Raw genomic sequence first — 21,515 nt, 5'->3', positions numbered from 1 at the left:
CAAGACCCTCTACAACATGTTGCGTTGAAGTCGTGCTGATGTTGTGTTGCGTTGCAGTCTCTGTAGCATGCAGAGGCCTTTAGAGGCAAAGGAAAGTTGAGTGTCACAGCTTGTGTGGTGAAAAAGCTGCATCCCATTAGGTAAGCAAACATAAGAATAGAGCTAAGCTAGCTAGCTACCCACCACATTTTCCTACAGTAACGTTATGTGTGTTGCCATTATATAGGCTATAATGGATTTATTATTGAATCATTAATAAGAGAAACCAAATGATACTGTATGCAATCATGGGCGGCTGGGTGGCGCAGCGGACATTGCGCTCGTCACCAACGCAAGAGACACTGGGTTCGAATCCGGCTGTCGGCGTTGCCTCCGGCTTGGGCCGGCCGTCATACTAACTCAATTGGCAGAGTTAACGGGTGGAAGTCGATGGGTGTTAATCTGGACGTTGTGGACAGCGACTCCTACAGGTCGGTTGGGGGACGCCTGCACAGCAGAGACAGGAAATGGCGGGGGTAGTGTGAGCCTCCCACACGTTACACCTCGCCAATGAGAGTCCGCGCTGGCAGGTGAAAAGATGCGACAGGCTGCCTCCTCGTGTATCGGAGGGGACACGTGATGCAAGGCTTCTATCCTCCCTACGACCGGCCTGTGGGGGGCCTGTTCAAGACAGGGGAGGGAAGAATTGGGACAGCAGAATTGGGATGAAAAAGAGGAGAAAAAGTGGATAAAAAAATAAACTGTATGCAATCATTTTCAGTTTTAACTGTATAAACTAAATTGTGAATATGAATGACTTGTGTAAAGGTAAAAAAAATAAACTAAGAAAAAACATACTGTTTTGACCCTGCCCCGTAAAGAACCAAAATTGAAAAGCAGAATTAGAATCGTAATTGATCAAATCCAAACGATCTATACCGTTGGCTGTGGAGAAAAGTAGAAAACTAACCTGGAATGAGGAGCGGTACTACCCGGTTTGTCTGGTTGAGCTGTTTCCCCATGTCGGATTGCTAAACTGACACAACCATAGTGAAAGATACCTATATAACCATTCATTTGTCCTTGATGAGGACTTATGGAAATAGTTTTTCCTGTGAAAAAAGTTCTGCGAAAACCAAATAGGCTGATACTTACAAAATATACATATTACATCCCTCAGCTGCTCTGACGACATCTGGCTATTTGCCAAAGATATGTCACCAGGGGGAACTCTGAGTAATGAATTCATAAGTTCTGTTCTGCACTTTCGTGGTTAACGCTGGACTGGATTAATTCGGTTCATACGTGCACCAAACTGAACGTCCTGTACTGACTGGTTTGGTACGAATACATGTACCGTTACACCCCTGCCAGATACTGTACTGTACTGGACCATCATGTATCAGTTGGTAGCTGTGGGACCTGGCCCTGTACTCCGTAGCATAACTGAAAGATGATTTCTGAGCGAGATGTAACCTGCAACCTACACAATACATTACTAAACCTTCCCCAGTAAAACCAATCCCATCCATTACAATTATGAGTTATTTTTAATTGTGATAATTGTCAACTCAAGTTGTCTCTCCCTGAAGCAACACTTAAATCTCCCTGAAATCAGTTCTGTCAATCTGAGATGACTGCAGATTTGATTTTTGGAGAAGGCTCAGGTAGGATTTAGTCTTCTTCTTAGCGAACATCTTTGAGACTCGTCTCTTGTCTTCTCTCTAGGTCCGACCATCATCTTCGGGCCCTCAGTTTGCCACTGCAGCCAACGGCACGCCTCCCCAGCAGCCCTTGCAGCAGTCCCCAGCAGTTGCCATGGCGTCAGGCTCCCCGCTACCCAATTGCGTAGCTCGATCCCCTCAGACGCCCACCCAGGCCCAGACGCAAACTGGTCCCAGGCCTGGGAACGGATTTCTGATGAACCCAGGTCCTGGGGTGAGTCAGACGGGCACTGGACCTGGTGGGGCCGGGGTGCCCCCTGGAGGTCAGCCGGGGGGGCCGGTGACTCCTGACCTGTCCCCAGCAGAGCAGCTGAAGGCCATGGCTGCTCAGCAACGTGCAAAGCTAATGCAGCAGAAACAGCAGCAACAGCAGCAACAAGCAGCTAACTGGTCTCCTGCAGGTGCTCCAACCAGTCCCTATGGTTCGGCTGCCTTTAATCAAGACAAACCCAACAGCCCTATGATGTACCCACCACAAGCCTTTAACACACCACAGGGCCCTCTGGTGTCTGGGATGACCCCAAACAATGGGCCCAAAGCCCCCATGAACTACCTCCCTCAGAACCACAACCACATGGGCATGATGGCCCAGCAGCAGCAGCCCCAACAACAGCCAAACAACATGGCCCAGAACTCCCTCTCTAAACAACAACAACAGACGGCGGCCATGTTGTCTTACAACAACACCAAGCCACTGAGTCACTTCAGCGCCGCTGCGCTCGATCACATGGGGCAGAGGATGACTCCGCCCATGGGCGGGGCCAGCCAGGTCAAGATGCCTCCTTATATGGGCGGAGGAGGCAGCGGGGGCCAGGGGGCAGGACCGGGCCAGACCCAGGGACCAATCCCGGGGCAGACCGCCCACCTGAGTGAGGAGCAGAAGAGGATGCTGCTGATGAAGCAGAAGGTGTTGAACCAGAACATGCCCTACAGTACCATGCAGCCTCATGGACAGGTAGGAGAACACCGTCTTTACAGCTGGGTTGTTTGTGTAGCACGGTTCTTTGTTACGGTGTACGGCGTGCAGTGATCTATTTTCCTCTGCTTGTGTTCTGCGGCAGGCCGATGGGAAGGTCTGCTTCATTTGTTAGCTCGTCTGTAGCTTCCACTCTCGTTCTGGGAGCACGTCGACTAGAAAATCCCCAGGAAGCCTACCGTTGTGGAGAAGAGACGTTAAGTACCATGTTCAAGAGAGGTTTTGTTACAGAACACTCTGGACATGGCCTTGAGGGTAGAGCTTCTTACAGCTTTTGTCTATTAAAAGACTTTGGTCTTGAGAAGAGCGCTGGTGAAATATTGAATGTGCACTGGGGAAATATTGGCCTGGCTGTCAGTCTCCACTGCCTGCAGTAAAACATGCCTGACAAATAATTTAAAGTCCTTTATTTAAAATAAAGGACAAAAATAAGAAGCTTGGTTCAGTTGCTAACAGGCAGTTGGCCTGGAGAGGGAAAAAGACAAGAGAATGTAGATTCTGTTTTCTAAAACCCTTCCAGAGGTACAGCAGGGGAAGGTAAAATGGCGGTAGTTGCCCCAGCAACAAGCCAGGGCTGGGAATAGGCATAGGAAAATGGCCTGTCTAGAGTGTATTGATGTCTCTGCAACACCAGCAGCTTTAGGAGCCCCCCCTCTTCCAAACACACATGCATGCACAGCACACACACCAACACACCAAAGCTAAATGGCTTCTTAGCTCATATCCCCAATCTGTCACAGTTGACTGATGGCTGAGATTGGAGCACTAAGCTAAGCTAGCTGCTGTCATTACCACTAACCTACCTCGGGCAGTTTGTTTCCCTAGCCTAGCGACCAGCCTGCCAGCCCACTACTAACGCTCCATTGGTTCAGCCAGGTGTCAATCTATCATCTTTTGAGCATGTTAAGGAACTATGGCAGGCAGTGCCTTTAATTGAACACATGCGCAAATGAAACATCACTTTTGCTAGGCAGACATTCTCATGGTTTTGCTCATGTTATTGCTCATTAGTTCATGACCAGCCAATTACTGTCATTAGTTGTGTGTGTGTGTGTGTGTCCTTTTCTCTTCCACTGCCTCCCTCATGCTCATGATATGGCTCCAGTCAGTCACCCCTCCTCCTCTTCTTCTCCCTCATCATGGTGCTCTCTGTCTCTCCTGCCCTGCTCCTTTTCTCTCCTCCCCCTCTCACCCCTCTCTCTCTCCCCCTTCGCCAAAGACACTCAGCACCAATAAAGGAGCAGATTTATTAAAATGGGGCCTTTGTGGCTGCCGCCTGGAGGGTGGGTGGGTGTGTGTCTTTGTGTGTGTGTACGTACACGTGTGTGTGTTTCAGAATGGAAGGGAATAGAGATTTATTTGAGTGAGTATAGGAGGACTGGAGAGAGGGGAGGGAGAGAGAGTGGGGAGAGGGAGGGAGGGAGAAGAGGGATGAGCTTGAGATAGGTGACATTAGAATATCATAGATGTTTAAATCAAGTAGTGAAAATATGAATGTAATTTCCAAAAGGCCCCTGACATGACTAGGTCATGTGTGGTAGTGACTGGGATATTCATGATCTGGTGATTTTAGCCTGTTGGTTGACCACTGGTGTGAGTTTGAATTTGTTGGCAAGGATAATTATTTTAGTTTGCCTGTGAATCTTCTAGCTTTCACAGCAGAAAGAGTCAAGTCACTATTGGGATTTCTTCTGTAGGCAGTGTCCACATGCTGAAAAATAGACCACCCCAGAGCAGATTGAGCATGCATTGTTTGCACTGAATAGAATTGCTGTTCTATATGGCATAGCATTTCAATGCAGCTACAAATGTTGCAGTTGAACTTGATCGCAAAGGGGATAAATGCCTTTGTCATTGCTCTATGTCCTACACACACTAGGGGTGTAACGGTACACCAAAACGACGGTACGCTACGTACAGGGGAGGAAACAAACTTTTTGGCTTACCAGCCAACTGGCGAGTATCAGATTTTTTTTACCAGCCAAACAGATTTTTTACCAGCCAAAAAAAATAGCTAATTGTGATAATTACTTCTTTGTATGTCTTCGTCTAAATTGATTTTCAATCATAGTAATAATCACACCGTGTCTCTACTCTTTAAAATATTTATTAGCATAAAACATTAATAACAGTGTCTCTACTCTTCACAATATTAGCATAAAACATATTAACATGAAAGAGGGATCTATTCTGGACTGGGTTGGGCTGAACTGGGCAGTGAAAGATGCTGGGTTGGACTGGGTTGGGCAGTGAAAGAAAAAAAACGAAGTATGTTGTGAAGTGTATAGATGGATGTGAAATGTATAGATGTAGCAGTACTGTCTATCTGTATGTCGTGTATGTCATATGTTATGATGAATTGAAAATGGGGGACCCTGATGTAAACAAGACGAAAGTCTTTCTCTGGTCTGCATCCCCTTAACAATTGTGTGTATTGAGCCGTACTGTATTGTACCCATTCTGCAATCTGTTAATAAAGTTTTCAATCAATCAATCAAGTTAACTTTGAACCTCGGTTGTCAAGCCGCGGCAATGTTGTGTATGCATCTGGGTAGGCATCACAACGGTGTTCACTGTACCTTTAAGACGGCACGGTGGTCTTACGACAGTGCTGTGAAGTACCGTCAAGTGTTGTGGTATCGTCAGTTGGGTTGGTGTGCTGTTGTGCACTGGTTGAGCTAGCCCCTTTCGTGACTGCGATGTTCAAGCCAGGGGCTTTTGAGCATGAAATAAAATGTCTAACCTTACGTCATAGTCCGGTGCTTTTTTGGAAACATTATAGTCAACAGATACACCTAGCTAACATGGGGCTGGCTGCTTTGAGCACACGCGCACACGGGGCTAACGTTAGCTAGCCAGCAGCTATAGCTAAAACGCTAACTAGAAGCTAACCACTGTATACAGTTCCAATAGACTAACATTACACCTCTGTGATTTAAATGTGTCCTTAGTAGGGCTGTCTTAAATACTTTGAAGCTTCGAAGCTTCGTTCGATGGCACAAGCTTCGAACATCAAAAAAAATCGAAGTTAAAAAAAAATCAATTTTATTTATTTATTTTTACTTCGATTTTTGTGTGTATGGCAGCGTTTCCGTTAGCCGGTAATTACCGGTATTTGACTGGCAAAATCTGTTGAAGTCCGACAAATTTAATCTCTCCGGTCATAGTGTCCGGTGAAAATAGTTCCCTCTGGGCACAGTTTGATTATTTGAATTGTATTTGGATGGGCTGGAGTTGGGTGGCCTATGCGATGAACGAAACAATCATTGCGTTTGTTGTCGTTGCTTCGCTCAGCGAGAGCTTGCTGCTGGATTTGCGGAAGGCATGCAGCTGCAGACCCACAGAACCCACCAGCTTTGCTGGCACAGTGCGGTCCCCAGACCTGGAAAGCTGCTCTGCGGGTCTGCAGCTGGATGCTTCTTGCAAACTAACTGCGGCGCTCGCGCTGATATTGTTGGACCGGCTGCTTGGTGGAGCAACGATGAAACGAATGTAATGAATCGTTCGTCGCATGGGCTATTTAATTTTGGCCTGTTTTGGTACGGTTCGGGTGGTCAAGTTGTGCTTGGAGGGAGTTGTTTTCACCGGACATTATGACCAGCACCAAGTCGTTGGGACTAGGTGGAGATATACATCACGCAAACCCACGATAATGTTGCCGTCTCTCTGCCAAATTTCTCAGTTCTTCGCTTGATATAATTAATACAAATGTCCAATATAACGGAATTCGTTAGCTCATAAATGTGATTATAACAGACTGCTGTTTATTAATGTCGGGCCGACTGCCCACAGACACAGGTCTATTTGATTTAAAGTCGGCAGCAGCACGGAGTCTCTGGACTTATTTTATTTGGAATATAATGACTGTATACGCAAAAGTAGCCTAGCTTTAAGTTAAAATATTATAAATCTACATGCCTTGAGGATGTCATTCTTTATATAGCCTGTTGTTTTTAAGCTCAATAAACTCTGACCGGAATTTCTCTCATTTGACCGGTAGATAAAAATCTACCGGACCCTGAGACCGGCAACAATTTTTTCTAACGGAAACCCTGGTGTATGGGGCCATTGGGTGGGGCCGGGGGACAAATACACTGGAGGAAAGTAACCCAGCTCAGCACTGCCCAAATTATATCATCACTATTGCCTGTTTGAAGGATATCATCCTCAAACACATATACACCTACATGCCTTGGCTTGTAGAATTCCACACATAAGAAAGAAAGATACTGGGATGAAAAATAGGAAATAAAATGTAGAAATGCATGCAATACATAAATAAATATGAATCTCCATATATGAAATAGAACATTTAGATAAGGTGCTACTGAGATATTTTGGTGAGTTCTTTGTTTTTTTGTGGAAGTAGCCCTTCTTAAAAATGCAGGGTTGTACTAGGGTTGGATGCAGTTCCCCGTTGGTCAGTCTGTCTGTTTTCCATCTTCTGCTGTGTTTAACGTTTTCCATCTTCTGCTGTGTTTAACGTTATCTGTTTGCGAGTTGACTGATGGCCAGTACTGCGCGAACTTTTATTAAACATTCTATATGTCCGCGGGGCGTTGGCCAGTACTGCAGGAACTTTTATTAAACATTCTATGTCCGCGGGTCTTGTGTAGTGCTCTCGTGGCACTGTCAACTAAAGCGAGCACTCAGAAGACGCGCACCGTTTGCCAGTGCAGTGATTGCAGAATATTTGTTTTTTTTTGTATACTCGCCTGGCTGGCGAGTGGTCTTCATGAATCACTCGCCAAACGTAAAAAATACTCTCATTTGGCGAGTAAAGTGGTCTAATTTCCTCCCCTGGCTACGTACCTCGGTTTTGAAGTCAAGGTTCGGTACGGGTTTTCGGTACAGTGGGGGAAAGTTTGGCTCTCCATGTTCCACTCAGGGGTGATGTAGTGTGCAGTAACTAATTGTACTTGTAGGGCTGTCAACGAATATTCTATATTGAAATTAATAATCGAAAATAATAATAATAATAATTAATTATATTGAATTGTGAAAAAAACAGCCCCCGGTGGGCGGTCGTTAGTGGTTAGCATGCCGTTGTATTCGTTCGGTACACAGCCGTTCGGTACGGTACGCACTAGGGGTGTAACTAGGGATGCCCCGATCGATAGGCCAGCGATCGGTATCGGCCGATATTCAGTATAAATATGAGATAGGTGAATTCCGATAATGCTTTATTTCCGCCGATCGTGAAAACCGATCGAAGACACACGCGTGAAAAACATGATCCAATTCTCAGCGGAGTTCTCACTCGCTGACTTCTCTCTCAGGCAGCAGCGCACTGCCCCTCCCCCTCCCAGACCCATGTCAAGCTCCGGCAATAGTCTAGTGCATGAGACCTCCGTTAGTTAACGTTAGCTACCTAGCTAACGTTACTGTTTAAACAAAATGACCCAGTCAACTATTCACTTTTAGTTTAATACATGAGGCATTGTCTAACGTTATCTAGCTGGCTAGCTACTGATAGCTCCTGATATCAATGTCTGATATCATCAGTTTGGCATTCGTTTTCGCAGTTGTTGGCTAGCGGTGGCTAACTAGCTATTGTTGTTCAGTGAGCTAACGTTAGCTACCTAGCTAACGTTACTGTTTAAACAAAAGAAACTTCACTTTAGTTTAATACATGAGGCGTTGTCTAACGTTATCTAGCCGGCTAGCAGTAGCTACAGATAGCTCCTGATATCAATGTCTTATAACATAATTGACATCATTCGTTTTTGCAGCTGTTGGCTAATTAGCTATCGTGCTTCATAACCGAACACTGCGAACATCTTCTAAGTTTCAGTTCATAGGAAAATACTTTGACTATAATTAATTCTCTGCGTATTTATTAATCCTTCAATTCATTCAGAAACGTTGCAGCAAACAATCCATATGTGCATTTGTTTACATAATGATAACGTACATAAATAACATAATATTATTGAGGGAGGAAAAAAGGAAACTGATATAGCCTAATGCTTCACCCTGTTAGTCAAGTTGAACTATCGCTCTGACTGGGGACGCTGAGGGCATGCTGAATGTGATTTGACCAAAGCAGAGTATACACACAGACAGTGGAGCTGTTTGCAGATAGCGAGCATTTTGACTTGCTGCGTGGTGGCGATGTCTCGCAGATAATACAACTACAAGTATAATTATATAATATATATGTTTTATAAAAAAAATATATAATAATTATATATTTAAAAAAAAATTAAATATTTTATAAAACCAAAAACTATCGGTATCGGCAGTGTATCGGTCGATATGGCTCATAGACGATCGGTGATCGGTATCGGTGGCAAAAAACGTGATCGGGGCATCCCTAGTTGTAACGGTACACCAAAACCACGGTACGGTACGTACCTCGGTTTTGAAGTCAAGGTTCGGTACGGGTTTTCGGTACAGTGGGGGAAAGTTTGGCTTTCCATGTTCCACTCAGGGGTGATGTAGTGTGCAGTAACTAATTGTACTTGTAGGGCTGTCAACGAATATTCTATATTGAAATTAATAATCGACAAAAAAATTATTATAATAATTATTATTATATTAGATTGTGAAAAAAACAGCCCCCGGTGGGCGGTCGTTAGTGGTTAACACATTCAGGGCCATTGGGATTAGACGGGCCCCACTCTATGAGGCCAGCTTTTCATTACAAATTTTCACTGTGCGTGAGGTTGTTTGTAGAGCTAAATCTATATTTTATATTATTGCTATGTGTCCATTGTCATTGTCAATTGACAGTATAAACCTTTCCTTCAATATGCCATAAAGAAATAATTTTTTCATCAATACGTTCCCGTTTTATAGCGTCGTGAATATGAACTTTATATCGGAATGGTCTGGGGTAATTCCTGCAAAGCTAGTTATAGGGCGCTAAGCTAATAACGTTAAATCGATTGGCGTTTCGGCCCTACACAAGCTAGAGTTAGAAATCAAAATGCATATCCACCATGAATGCATGAAAGGGGGGGGGGGGGCTGGGGAAGTCGTTTCTGATTATTGATTACAAATAACGGCATTCGTTATTGCAACATCATACGCTGACCGGGTGGATGGCTATGAGAACAAGGCCCGATCAGGCTGAAATTTACGTCAAATCGCTCTTACCTGTGGCCGGTTGGATCCAAAAAGAATTTCCCAGTTATTTGATCGCCATCTGGTAGATCGATATGTCCATTGGCTGATGCTATATTCCTTTACTGCATACTGAATTTGGCGTCGCAAAAAATATTCCAGGCGATCTGGTTAAGCCATAGCTTTAGGCTAACAGAAAAGCTAACCAAGTCTGCAACAGGGGAAACTGCATTCTTGAGACAGCGCCAATACCAGGATCTGGCCGATACTGCACTTTCGGAGTCCCAATATGCCTTTTCCAGCCAAAATACAGCTCTGTGACATTGAGTAGGATATTAAAATGGAATAAAAGCAAAAACGAGTTTATCAAAAGATGGCGCCCAATCACGTATATATACGTGGTTGGCCAGGAATGTGTTAACATACCGTTGTATTCGTTCGGTACACTACACAGCCGTTCGGTACGGTACACACTGAAACAGTTCGGTGTACCTTCACACCCCTAACACACACACACACACACACACACACACACACACACACACACACACACACAGAGCACACACACAGAGCACACACACAGCACACAGTGCTGGACGGTATGACCAACATTTTTTATCACAGTATTTATTAAGATTCTACCGGTTTCACAGTATCATTTTATCTGGGCCTTTATATAGGTTTATATATATTCTACTGTCAGGAGTAAAAAATAAAAAATAAAAAATTGTAATGTCATGTATATACTGAAGGCTTGCTTTGACTACTAGAATAATGTGTTGTTAACATTATCTCCAGCACTCTTTGCCGCTTCGGGTATCACTATTGATACCTATGTGATGGATAGATTTATTTTTGGGCTTTGCCCCACACGCATTCCAAAAGGCAGTAATTAGCCTTTCATGGGCAGTATCCAGAACATTAGCTTAGTAGTGTCTATCAACTGAGGACGAGGTTTGACTAACATTAGCTTAGCAAATGGAGTCCATGATAAAGTGGTATATTCATGGTCCATGGAGCAATCGTTCTCTGTTGTAGTTCTCATACCTTAAGCAGCTGATTGCCATCGGTACCGTGGAAGAACCGAGCGCCCCAGCAGTGTTTTTAGAACACCTTTAGTAAAGACAGCCTGCAGTAAAGACAGCCTGCAGTAAAGACAGCCTGCAGTATAATGACAGCCTGCTGCAGTATAATGACAGCCTGCTGCAGTAATGACAGCCTGCAGTAATTAGGGATGCACGATATTGATTTTTTGACACCGATACCGATAACTTTATGCTCCTCAAGCCGATAACCGATACCGATATTTATTGTATTATAAAAAAAAAAAATGTATATATATATATTTTTTTATCAAATATTCTTTTTCAACATGAAACAAAACATATCACAATACAATAATAATAATACATACCAGCCAGGCAGCGCCGTTTGCTCCCGGGACGAATAGCCACGGTAGTTAGCCAGCAACCAGCCAGACGGAGACGTTAGCTCCCGAGACGAGTAGCTACGTTAGTTAGCCAGCAACCAGCCAGGCAGCGCCGTTAGCTCCCGGGATGAGTAGCTACATTAGTTAGCCAGCAACCAGCCAGGCAGCACCGTTAGCTCCCGAGACGAGTAGCTACGTTAGTTAGCCAGCAACCAGCCAGGCAGCGCCGTTAGCTCCCGGGACGAGTAGCTACGTTAGTTAGCCAGCAACCAGCCAGGCAGCGCCGTTAGTTGTTGCCCTTTTCCCTCCTCGTGGAACTTCTGCATTGCATTTGTTACAAATAGCAAGCAAACTTTTTTCATCTGAAACTATTCCGAGTACCGACGCCATCTTTGTTGTTTGCGTCCGCGTTGCTTCAGAAACTTGCGTGGCTACTTCACAGCCAAGAAAGGGAGCGCTGGATTTGTGCAAAACGCCCGCTTCCTAAACCAACACGCTATCAGTCGTACCACAGTACTGGCAAAACGGGAGGAGCCTATAGTAAAAACAAACGCCCTTCATCCCAATTCACCCACACCGCATTTTTTTTTTTACCAAAAAATACATTATATTATCGGAGCTATTAATAACGTTATCGGGATGACGTCATAATTGCTGGTATCGGCCCGATAATTATCGGCCCGATACTTATCGTGCATCCCTAGCAGTAATGACAGCTTGCTGCAATAATGACAACCTGCTGCAATAATGACAGCCTGCAGTAATGACAGCCTGCTGCAATAATGACAACCTGCTGCAGTAATGACAGCCTGCAGTAATGACAGCCTGCAGTAATGACAGCCTGCAGTAAAGACAGCCTGCAGTAATGACAGCCTGCCGTAGTAAAGACAGCCTGCCGTAATGACAGCCTGCAGTAATGACAGCCTGCAGTAAAGACAGCCTGCAGTAATGACAGCCTGCAGTAATGACAACCTGCAGTAATGACAGCCTGCAGTAAAGACAGCCTGCAGTAATGACAGCCTGCCGTAGTAAAGACAGCCTGCCGTAATGACAGCCTGCAGTAATGACAGCCTGCAGTAATGACAGCCTGCTGCAGTAATGACAGCCTGCTGCAGTAATGACAGCCTGCAGTAATGACAGCCTGCAGTAATGACAGCCTGCAGTAATGACAGCCTGCTGCAGTAATGACAACCTGCAGTAATGCCAGCCTGCAGTAATAACAGCCTGCTGCAGTAAAGACAGCCTGCAGTAATGACAGCCTGCAGTAATGACAGCCTGCAGTAATGACAGCCTGCAGTAAAGACAGCCTGCTGCAGTAATGACAGCCTGCAGTAAAGACAGCCTGCTGCAGTAATGACAGCCTGCTGCAGTAATGACAGCCTGCAGTAATGACAGCCTGCAGTAATGACAGCCTGCTGCAGTAATGACAACCTGCAGTAATGACAGCCTGCAGTAATGACAGCCTGCTGCAGTAAAGACAGCCTGCAGTAATGACAGCCTGCAGTAAAGACAGCCTGCTGCAGTAATGACAGCCTGCTGCAGTAAAGACAGCCTGCAGTAATGACAGCCTGCAGTAAAGACAGCCTGCAGTAATGACAGCCTGCAGTAATGACAGCCTGCAGTAATGACAGCCTGCAGTAATGACAGCCTGCAGTAATGACAGCCTGCAGTAAAGACAGCCTGCAGTAATGACAGCCTGCAGTAATGACAACCTGCAGTAATGACAGCCTGCAGTAAAGACAGCCTGCAGTAATGACAGCCTGCAGTAAAGACAGCCTGCAGTAAAGACAGCCTGCAGTAATGACAGCCTGCAGTAATGACAACCTGCAGTAATGACAGCCTGCAGTAAAGACAGCCTGCAGTAAAGACAGCCTGCAGTAAAGACAGCCTGCAGTAATGACAGCCTGCAGTAATGACAGCCTGCAGCAATGACAGCCTGAGTAATGACAGCCTGCTGCAGTAATGACAGCCTGCTGCAGTAATGACAGCCTGCTGCAGTAATGACAGCCTGCAGTAATGACAGCCTGCTGCAGTAATGACAGCCTGCTGCAGTAATGACAGCCTGCAGTAATGACAGCCTGCAGTAATGACAGCCTGCTGCAGTAATGACAGCCTGCAGTAATGACAGCCTGCAGTAATGACAGCCTGCAGTAATGACAGCCTGCAGTAATGACAAGCTGCAGTAATGACAACCTGCAGTAATGACAGCCTGCAGTAATGACAGCCTGCAGTGCTGCAGTAATGACAACCTGCAGTAATGACAGCCTGCAGTAATGACAGCCTGCTGCAGTAATGACAGCCTGCAGTAATGACAGCCTGCAGTAATGACAGCCTGCAGTAATGACAGCCTGCAGTAAAGACAGCCTGCAGTAATGACAGCCTGCAGTAATGACAGCCTGCAGTAATGACAACCTGCAGTAATGACAGCCTGCAGTAATGACAGCCTGCTGCAGTAATGACAGCCTGCAGTAATGACAGCCTGCAGTAATGACAACCTGCAGTAATGACAGCCTGCAGTAATGACAGCCTGCAGTGCTGCAGTAATGACAACCTGCAGTAATGACAGCCTGCAGTAATGACAGCCTGCTGCAGTAATGACAACCTGCAGTAATGACAGCCTGCAGTAATGACAGCCTGCAGTAATGACAGCCTGCTTCAGTAATGACAACCTGCAGTAATGACAGCCTGCAGTAATGACAGCCTGCTGCAGTAATGACAACCTGCAGTAATGACAGCCTGCAGTAATGACAGCCTGCTGCAGTAATGACAACCTGCAGTAAAGACAGCCTGCAGTAATGACAGCCTGCAGTAATGACAGCCTGCAGTAATGACAGCCTGCAGTAATGACAACCTGCAGTAATGACAGCCTGCAGTAAAGACAGCCTGCAGTAATGACAGCCTGCAGTAAAGACAGCCTGCAGTAAAGACAGCCTGCAGTAAAGACAGCCTGCAGTAAAGACAGCCTGCAGTAATGACAGCCTGCAGTAAAGACAGCCTGCAGTAAAGACAGCCTGCAGTAATGACAGCCTGCAGTAAAGACAGCCTGAAGCAGGAAGTATGGCACAGCACCAATATGATGGTATATGAAACATTCATACCTTACGGGAAATTAAAACCGGTCCGGTATATTGGATGAACCGGTATAACGTGCAGCACTTATGACAGACTTTATTATTCAACCATCAACACGGTAGATACATACTCCTGCCGTTGCCCTTGACCAAGGCACTGGCATTAGAACTGGAGTTGGCGGGCACCCAAGTGGCGACCCATGTAACGCGCTGCATCGCGAAGCGGCCGACCCGGGTTCGATTCCCGGACCCGGCGTTCTTTGCCGAATGTCTTCCCCCCGCTCTGTCTTCAGAGATTGACCCTTGGTTGGACTGTGAGGTAGTCATCTGCTGTCCTTCTGTCTAACAGGCTAGTTAGTCAGCTGGTCTACGTATATAGTGGTATATGATGTTGTTGTAGTGGGGGAGGGGAGGCAGACTGCTTGTCAAGCTCATTGATTATCGGCAACGCTCAACTGGGCAAGGAGTGTATGTGTGTATGCATGTGTGTGTGTGCATTTGTGAGCGTTGCTGTGTTTGGAGGAGCATTGTCTGCTGCATTGTCGCTTGCTATCCTCCTGAGGCCCGTGGGTGGTGTGTGTTTGGTTGAGGTGACATCAGCTGCGTGTAGACTAGTTGTTTTTACGTATACGCATATTAGCCTGTGCCTTTGTGTTTCTGTTCCCTCACAGGTGGTGGATCTCTCTCTCTCTCTCTCTCTCTCTCTCTCTCTCTCTCTCTCTGTCTCTCTGTCTGTCTGTCTGTCTGTCTGTGTAGGCTAATCCAGTTAGCAGCTGCTTAGGGAAACTTCAGCCCCGCTCCTCAAAAGCTTGTTAGTCAAGCTTTAATTGTTGCCGGCTCCTTCGCTTTGCATATCGCCATGACGCTAATTTATGCCCGTCGCCGCGGTTACCGTCACTGCGGCGGTGGATGTCTCTGTGGAAGCAGCAAGTGGGGGGGATGGAGGGGGGGGGGGGGGGGGGCGCAATATGTGTGTGGAGGATGTTTGTGTGGTTTTCTGTGTATGTGTGTGTGAGACGATGCGGTTGCCTGAGTGTGTGTTGGTGATTTGAATGTGTGAGAGACAGATGTGTTTTTTTTTGTGCGCGAGTGTGTGTGCAGCTGTGTGAAGCAAACAGCACGGAGGCGGGTCTGTGGGGTTATCTGAGTGATGATTGGAAGAGAATAGATTGACAGGTGTGGAGAAGGGCCTCTCAGAGTAGGGCTGCCAGTGTCACCCTGATAAATTGGAGTGTGAGGTTTGACACTGTGTGTATGTGGGGGTGTGTGCAAATTTTGTCTGTTTTTCTGTATGCAAGTGTCAGCATCGTGCCACACAGAAGGAAGCAGTGCCAGTGCTAATAGCCTGTAAGTCACGACACCGGCCCCCTCACACGCACACACACACACACACACACACACACACACACACACACACACACACACACACACAAAACAAACAGGCTCTCAAAACACCCACAGGCATACACACTCTCCTTCCTTTCCTGTTTACCCCCTCCCCTTCTCTCTCTCTTTTGCTCTCCATCTCCATCCCTTTCTCCATCCCCTTCTACCAAGTACCCTGACCTCCTCCGCAAGGTCTCCAGTGTAGCGGACTTAAATATACACACACGCGCGTCACACACACACAGAGAAGCAGGTGGGGAGCCACTCTCTGGGAGCGTGTCTCACACGCGGAGAGAGAGAGAGAGAGAGAGAGAGAGAGAGAGAGAGAGAGAGAGAGAGAGAGAGAGAGAGAGAGAGAGAGAGAGAGAGAGAGAGGAGAGAGAGAGAGAGAGAGAGAGAGAGAGAGAGAGAGAGAGAGAGAGAGAGAGAGAGAGAGAGAGAGAGAGAGAGAGAGAGAGAGAGAGAGAGAGAGAGAGAGAGAGAGAGAGAGAGAGAGAGAGAGAGAGAGAGAGAGAGAGAGAGAGAGAGAGAGAGAGAGAGAGAGAGAGAGAGAGAGAGAGAGAGAGAGAGAGAGAGAGAGAGAGAGACATACTCTCCCTCTCTCACACACACTTATCCTCTGTCTCACTCATGCACACACACGTCTGAATTTTGCTCCCTTTCTCACATTCCCCCTCCTCCCCTCTCTCTCTCTCAGGCACACGTGTCAGGGCTTGAGCTGAGCTGCTCTCAGATCCTAGAGAGTCTCTGAGGAGAAGGAGGGAGGGAGGGAGGGAAGAAAGGGGCGGGGGCAGGGAAAGGCTGCTGCTCTCAGTTCCGCCGTGTACCTTCTCTCTGTCCCTCTTCTTCTCTGTCCCTCTCCTCTCTGTCTCTTGCCTTATCTCTCTCTCTCCTTCTCTCTGTCTCTCCCCTTCTCTCTGTCTATCATCTTCTCTGTCACTCCTCTCTTTCCTTCTCTGTCTCTCTCCTTTCTGTCTCTCATTCTCTCTGTCTCTTTCCTTCTATCACTCTCTCTCCCTTCTCTCTGTCTCTCTCCTTCTCTCTGTCTCTCTCCTTCTCTCCGTCACTCTCCTTCTCTCTGTCACTCTCCTCTCTTTCTATCTCTCCTTCTCTCTGTCACTCTCCTCCCTCTGTTTGCACTACTACTCCCTATCAAGACATACACCAGACAGACGTGTCTCCTCATTACCTTTCCCCCTGTCATTTTTATATGACTCTAGTGGAGATGTATCATACCTAGTACCTACATATCATAACATAGCATATTATATCATATCATAATATATGTCATAACTAGAGCCAGACCTATTCATCTTTTCTTTCTTTTTTTACACAATGCAGAGAAAAATGCTTAGGGTAATTTAGAAATGTAACAATTGAACAAAGACTGTTATAATACTCTGTCATTGTTTACAACAGACTCAGCAGCACTGTCTGCATGAATCTCATAGCTAGCTCGATGGAGTAGACTAGAGAATATGTGGCTTAAAGTTAGTAGAGAGGACATCAGATGTTTTGCCAGTGACTTCACTCATTATGTAGTTTTTTTTAACACATTCTGGGCCAGCCATTAGACGGGCCCCACTCTAGGAAGGCCAGCTTTCCATTACAAACTTTCACTGTGCATCACGTTGTTAGTAGAGCTAAATCTATATTTTATATTATAGCTATGGATCCAATATCATTGTCAATTGACAGTATGAACCTTCAATATGCCATAAAGAAATAATTTTTCCATCAATACGTTCCCGTTTTATACCGTGGTGAATATGAGTGTTATTTCGGAATGATCTGGGATAATTCCTGTGAGGCTATTTAGGCGCGACGCTACTAACGTTAAATCCATTAGCGTTTCGTCCATACACACGCTAGAGTTAAAAATCCAAATGCATATGATCGGTATTATGTTCCATAATAATGGGGGGGTCGTTTGTGATTAATTGATTGCCCATAAAGGCATTCGTTATTACCACAACATAGGCTGAGCAGGGGGATGGCTATGAAATCCTTGCGCGATCAAGCTGAAATTGACGTTAAATTGTCCTTACCTGTGGCCGGTCGGATTCCAAAAAGAATATTCCAATTATTTGATTGCCATCTGCTAGATCATATGTCCATTTGGCCCATGATATAACCCACCACAGCGTGGTGAGTCGGGGGTCCCGAGGGCTATTCAATGCGATCCGGTGAAGCCATAGGTTCATGTTAGTAAAAAAGTCCGCCCGGAAGGTTTTCAGTGTGGCACCCGGTCTGCAACAGGGGTTACTGCACTCTCGAGACAGCACCAGTACCAGCATCTGGCCGGTACTGCACCTTCGGAGTCCCAATATGCCTTTTCCAGGCAAAATACAGCTCTGTGACATGGAATTAGGGTTGTCACGATACCAACATTTTTGTTTCGATACTATACCAATATGAATTTCGATACTTTTCCTCAAAATCATGGAAACACTCTCAGATGTCATTATTGTTCTTTATTTTAAAACACAACAATGAACAATGACAAGAATAAATAAATGTAATTAAAAGCAATGGCATTCAAAATGCTGGAGAACTTTTTTTGCACTCAAAACAGTTGCTGTACAAGGTTTCTGAACCCAGCTTTCTCAACTGTATATATATTGGAACTTGGTCCACACAGATGAACTCTGTGACTGCCCTGTTGAGCCTTTTATCAGCTTTGGACTAATTTGTGTACTTAATAATGCTGCTTAAAAAAAGCTGGGAGGTTAGGTTGCTTCTGAGTTGGGGGAGTCACTCTGTGAGCCAAATGCAGAAGACTTCTATAGTTAAAAAAAATGCAAGGGGTAGAAAAAGTATGATTGTATACATTTGTTTGATTGATTGATTGAAAAGTTTATTAACAGATTGCAGAATGGGTACAGTACAGCTCAATACATACAATTGTTAAGGGGATGCAGACCAGAGAAAGACTTTTGTCTTGTTTACATCAGGGTCCCCCATTTTCAATTCATAACATATATGACATACATGACATACAGATAGACAGTACTGCTACATTTATACATTTATGACATATCAGATTTGCAAATACAGTACTGTTTGTGATACAAAAGTGTCCAGAAAAAGAGTGTATATACATTTGACGTAGAAACTGTACATTGGAGGAGGTTGGGTGGGGTTGGGTGGGTGGGTGGGGGCTGTACATTGGAGGTGGGGGGGGGGGGGGGGGGGGGTTGGGTAGGGGACACACATACATTGAACTCTGTACATTGGAATACTGACAAAGCCATACTTGGTCATTTACTGTACAACTAGGTTAGGACATTTGTAGGGGCCAGTTTCGAATTGCAGTCTCCCGTGGGTGTTTTTGAGAGTGTTTTTGAAAGTGGGTAGTGATTCACATTCCTTTACAGCTTTGGGTAGGGCGTTCCACATTGATGTGGCATAATTGCTAAACGTGTTTAGTCCCTTGTTTGAGCCGAATCTGGGTTTAACATGATTTGTGGAGCTCCCTCTGGTGTTGTGATCGTGGTATTCACTGACCTTTGGGAAGTATTTTGACATGTACATGGGTACCTTGGTCGCGTAGTGTATCTTGTAGACCAGGCCCATTGCAAGTTGCTGTACTCTGTCGTCTACTCTAAGCCAGTGGTTCTCAACTGGTCTAGCCTCGGGACCCAACATTTTCCTTAGTCATTAAGTCGCGACCCAAAATGTTTAACCACTATGATTTATGTAAAAAAATAAATATTTGCAGTAATACGCAATCTTTCAAAACATGAAATAAACACAAAAAAGTGCAACAAAAGTGCAACTATTGCTAAAAATCCAATGAAATAAAAGAATAATAAATAATATATGCTTCTTAGCAGATTTCTTAGCTTAACATAACAGACCTAAGTTTGGGGGAACTAATGGGATAACTGGGGTTGCAACAAAAGTGCAACTAGGGCTAAAAACCCAATGAAATTAAATAATAATAATAAATAATTATGCTTCTTAGCAGATTTCTTAGCTTTACATAACAGACCTACGTTTGGGGGAACTAATGGGATAACTGGGGTTGCAACAAAAGTGCAACTAGGGCTAAAACCCAATGAAATAAAATAATAATAAATAATATGCTTCTTAGCAGATTTCTTAGCTTAACATAACAGACCTAAGTTTGGGGGAACTAATGGGATAACTGGGGTTGCAACAAAAGTGCAACTAGGGCTAAAAACCCAATGAAATTAAATAATAATAATAAATAATTATGCTTCTTAGCAGATTTCTTAGCTTTACATAACAGACCTACGTTTGGGGGAACTAATGGGATAACTGGGGTTGCAACAAAAGTGCAACTAAGGGCTAAAAACACAATGAAATAAAATAATAATAATAATAATAAATATATCCTTCTTAGCAGACTTCTTAGCTTAACATGCAGGGAACTATTGGGATAACTGGGGATGATGTTTGCTCCTGACAAGAGTCTCAAAGTCTGGGGTGATGGTAGACAAAGCAACTCTGAGGTCATGCTCAATGTCCAATCTGTTCCTCCACTTTGTCTTCAGCTGGACCAGAGCTGAGAAGCCACTTTCACAAAGATAGGTAGTGAAAAAAAAATAATAATAATTTTACACACACATCCGCGACCCACTCAAAATGGCCCTGCGACCCACTTTTGGGTCGCGACCCACCAGTTGAGAAACACTGCTCTAAGCCATCCTAGGTTGTCAAAGTGGGCAGGGGTGAGGTGGGTTCTAGGAGTCAGGTCAAGCAGTAGTCTGACCAGCTTGTTTTGAGATGTTTGTTTTTTAGTGCCTTTGAGGTGCTTTGGTACCATGAGGTGCAAGCATAGTCGTAGTACCCTTGAATGAGTGCTCCTGCTAGAGTCTTCAGGGTATTCTTGTTTACCAGAGAGGAGATCCGGTACAAGAATCGAGTTCGTTGGTTGACTTTTTTTATTACACTGGATGCCATTTTGTCACAGGAAAGATTAGCCTCTAGGATGGAACCCAGGTAGGTAATTTCATCTTTCCTTGTGACAACATTGTCACCCACTGTAACCGAGAAGCCGTCGGTCTTGCTGAGTTTATTTGAACCGAAGAGAATGGACTCTGTTTTGCCCATGTGTAATGATAGTTTGTTGTCGGCGAGCCATATGCAGATTTTGCCTAGTTCCGAGCTGAGGGCTTTTTCAACCTGTAACTTGTTCTTGTCAGAGACCAGCAGGGCTGAGTCGTCCGCAAACAGGAACAAGTTGCAGTCACAAGCTGACGACATGTCATTTGCATAAATTAGGAATAGTAGCGGTCCTAGTATGCTTCCTTGTGGAACACCACAGCTCACTGTGAGGGGGGGGGATAGGGTACCGTTTACCTCCACCATCTGTTCTCTCCCCTCCAGGTAGGATTGTATCCAGCTCACTGATAGACTATCAAAGCCAATTGCTTTTAGCTTGTCAATCAGAATGGTGTGATTGACAGTGTCGAAGGCCTTTTGTAGGTCCAGCATGACCATGCCGCAGTATTTGCCCGCGTCCACCTCTTGTTTGATGTGGTCGTTCAAATAGAGAAGGCATGTGTCATAGCAGAGGGCCTAATTAGTTTGAGATACCATAACCTAGAAAACATTTTGATGAGTGAGACTGATTATATATAGCCTATCATAATCTAGAACTAGGTTATGTCATATTGTAGGCTGTTTAACAAAAATAAAATAGATTTCCGTTGTCTTTATACAGTATGTATGAACCATTAAATGGGCAATTGTCAAATGTCTCTGTATAAATCACGTTTGTGACTAAGCTATAGAGATGCACATGTGCATCAATTAATTTCTGTTGTGGGTAGGCAACAGGGGATGATGCTGTGTTTACTAGCTTTCAGCACGGCAGTTTAGGCTATGTATAGCTTATTATTAGGCTTTTCAAT

The 21,515-nt window shown here is 45.0% G+C and overlaps 1 protein-coding gene across 1 annotated transcript in view; it reads left to right on the top strand.

Annotated features, from left to right (window-relative positions):
- Window positions 1–21,515, top strand: part of maml3 (mastermind-like transcriptional coactivator 3) — a gene marked incomplete at its 5' end in the record, with an annotated part of 329,880 nt that overhangs the window by 200,488 nt on the left and 107,877 nt on the right. The window contains one exon of the mRNA XM_084318854.1: window positions 1,708–2,658. Within this exon, the coding sequence (XP_084174980.1) occupies window positions 1,708–2,658 (951 nt within the window). The remainder of the gene's footprint in view (window positions 1–1,707; window positions 2,659–21,515) is intronic.

The sequence above is a fragment of the Notolepis coatsorum genome (genome assembly GCF_963971535.1).
Source record: "Notolepis coatsorum genome assembly, chromosome: 7".
Taxonomy (NCBI): Eukaryota; Metazoa; Chordata; class Actinopteri; order Aulopiformes; family Paralepididae; genus Notolepis; species Notolepis coatsorum.
Note: the sequence above shows the minus strand (reverse complement) of the source record. Positions and strands in the feature narration are given on the sequence as shown.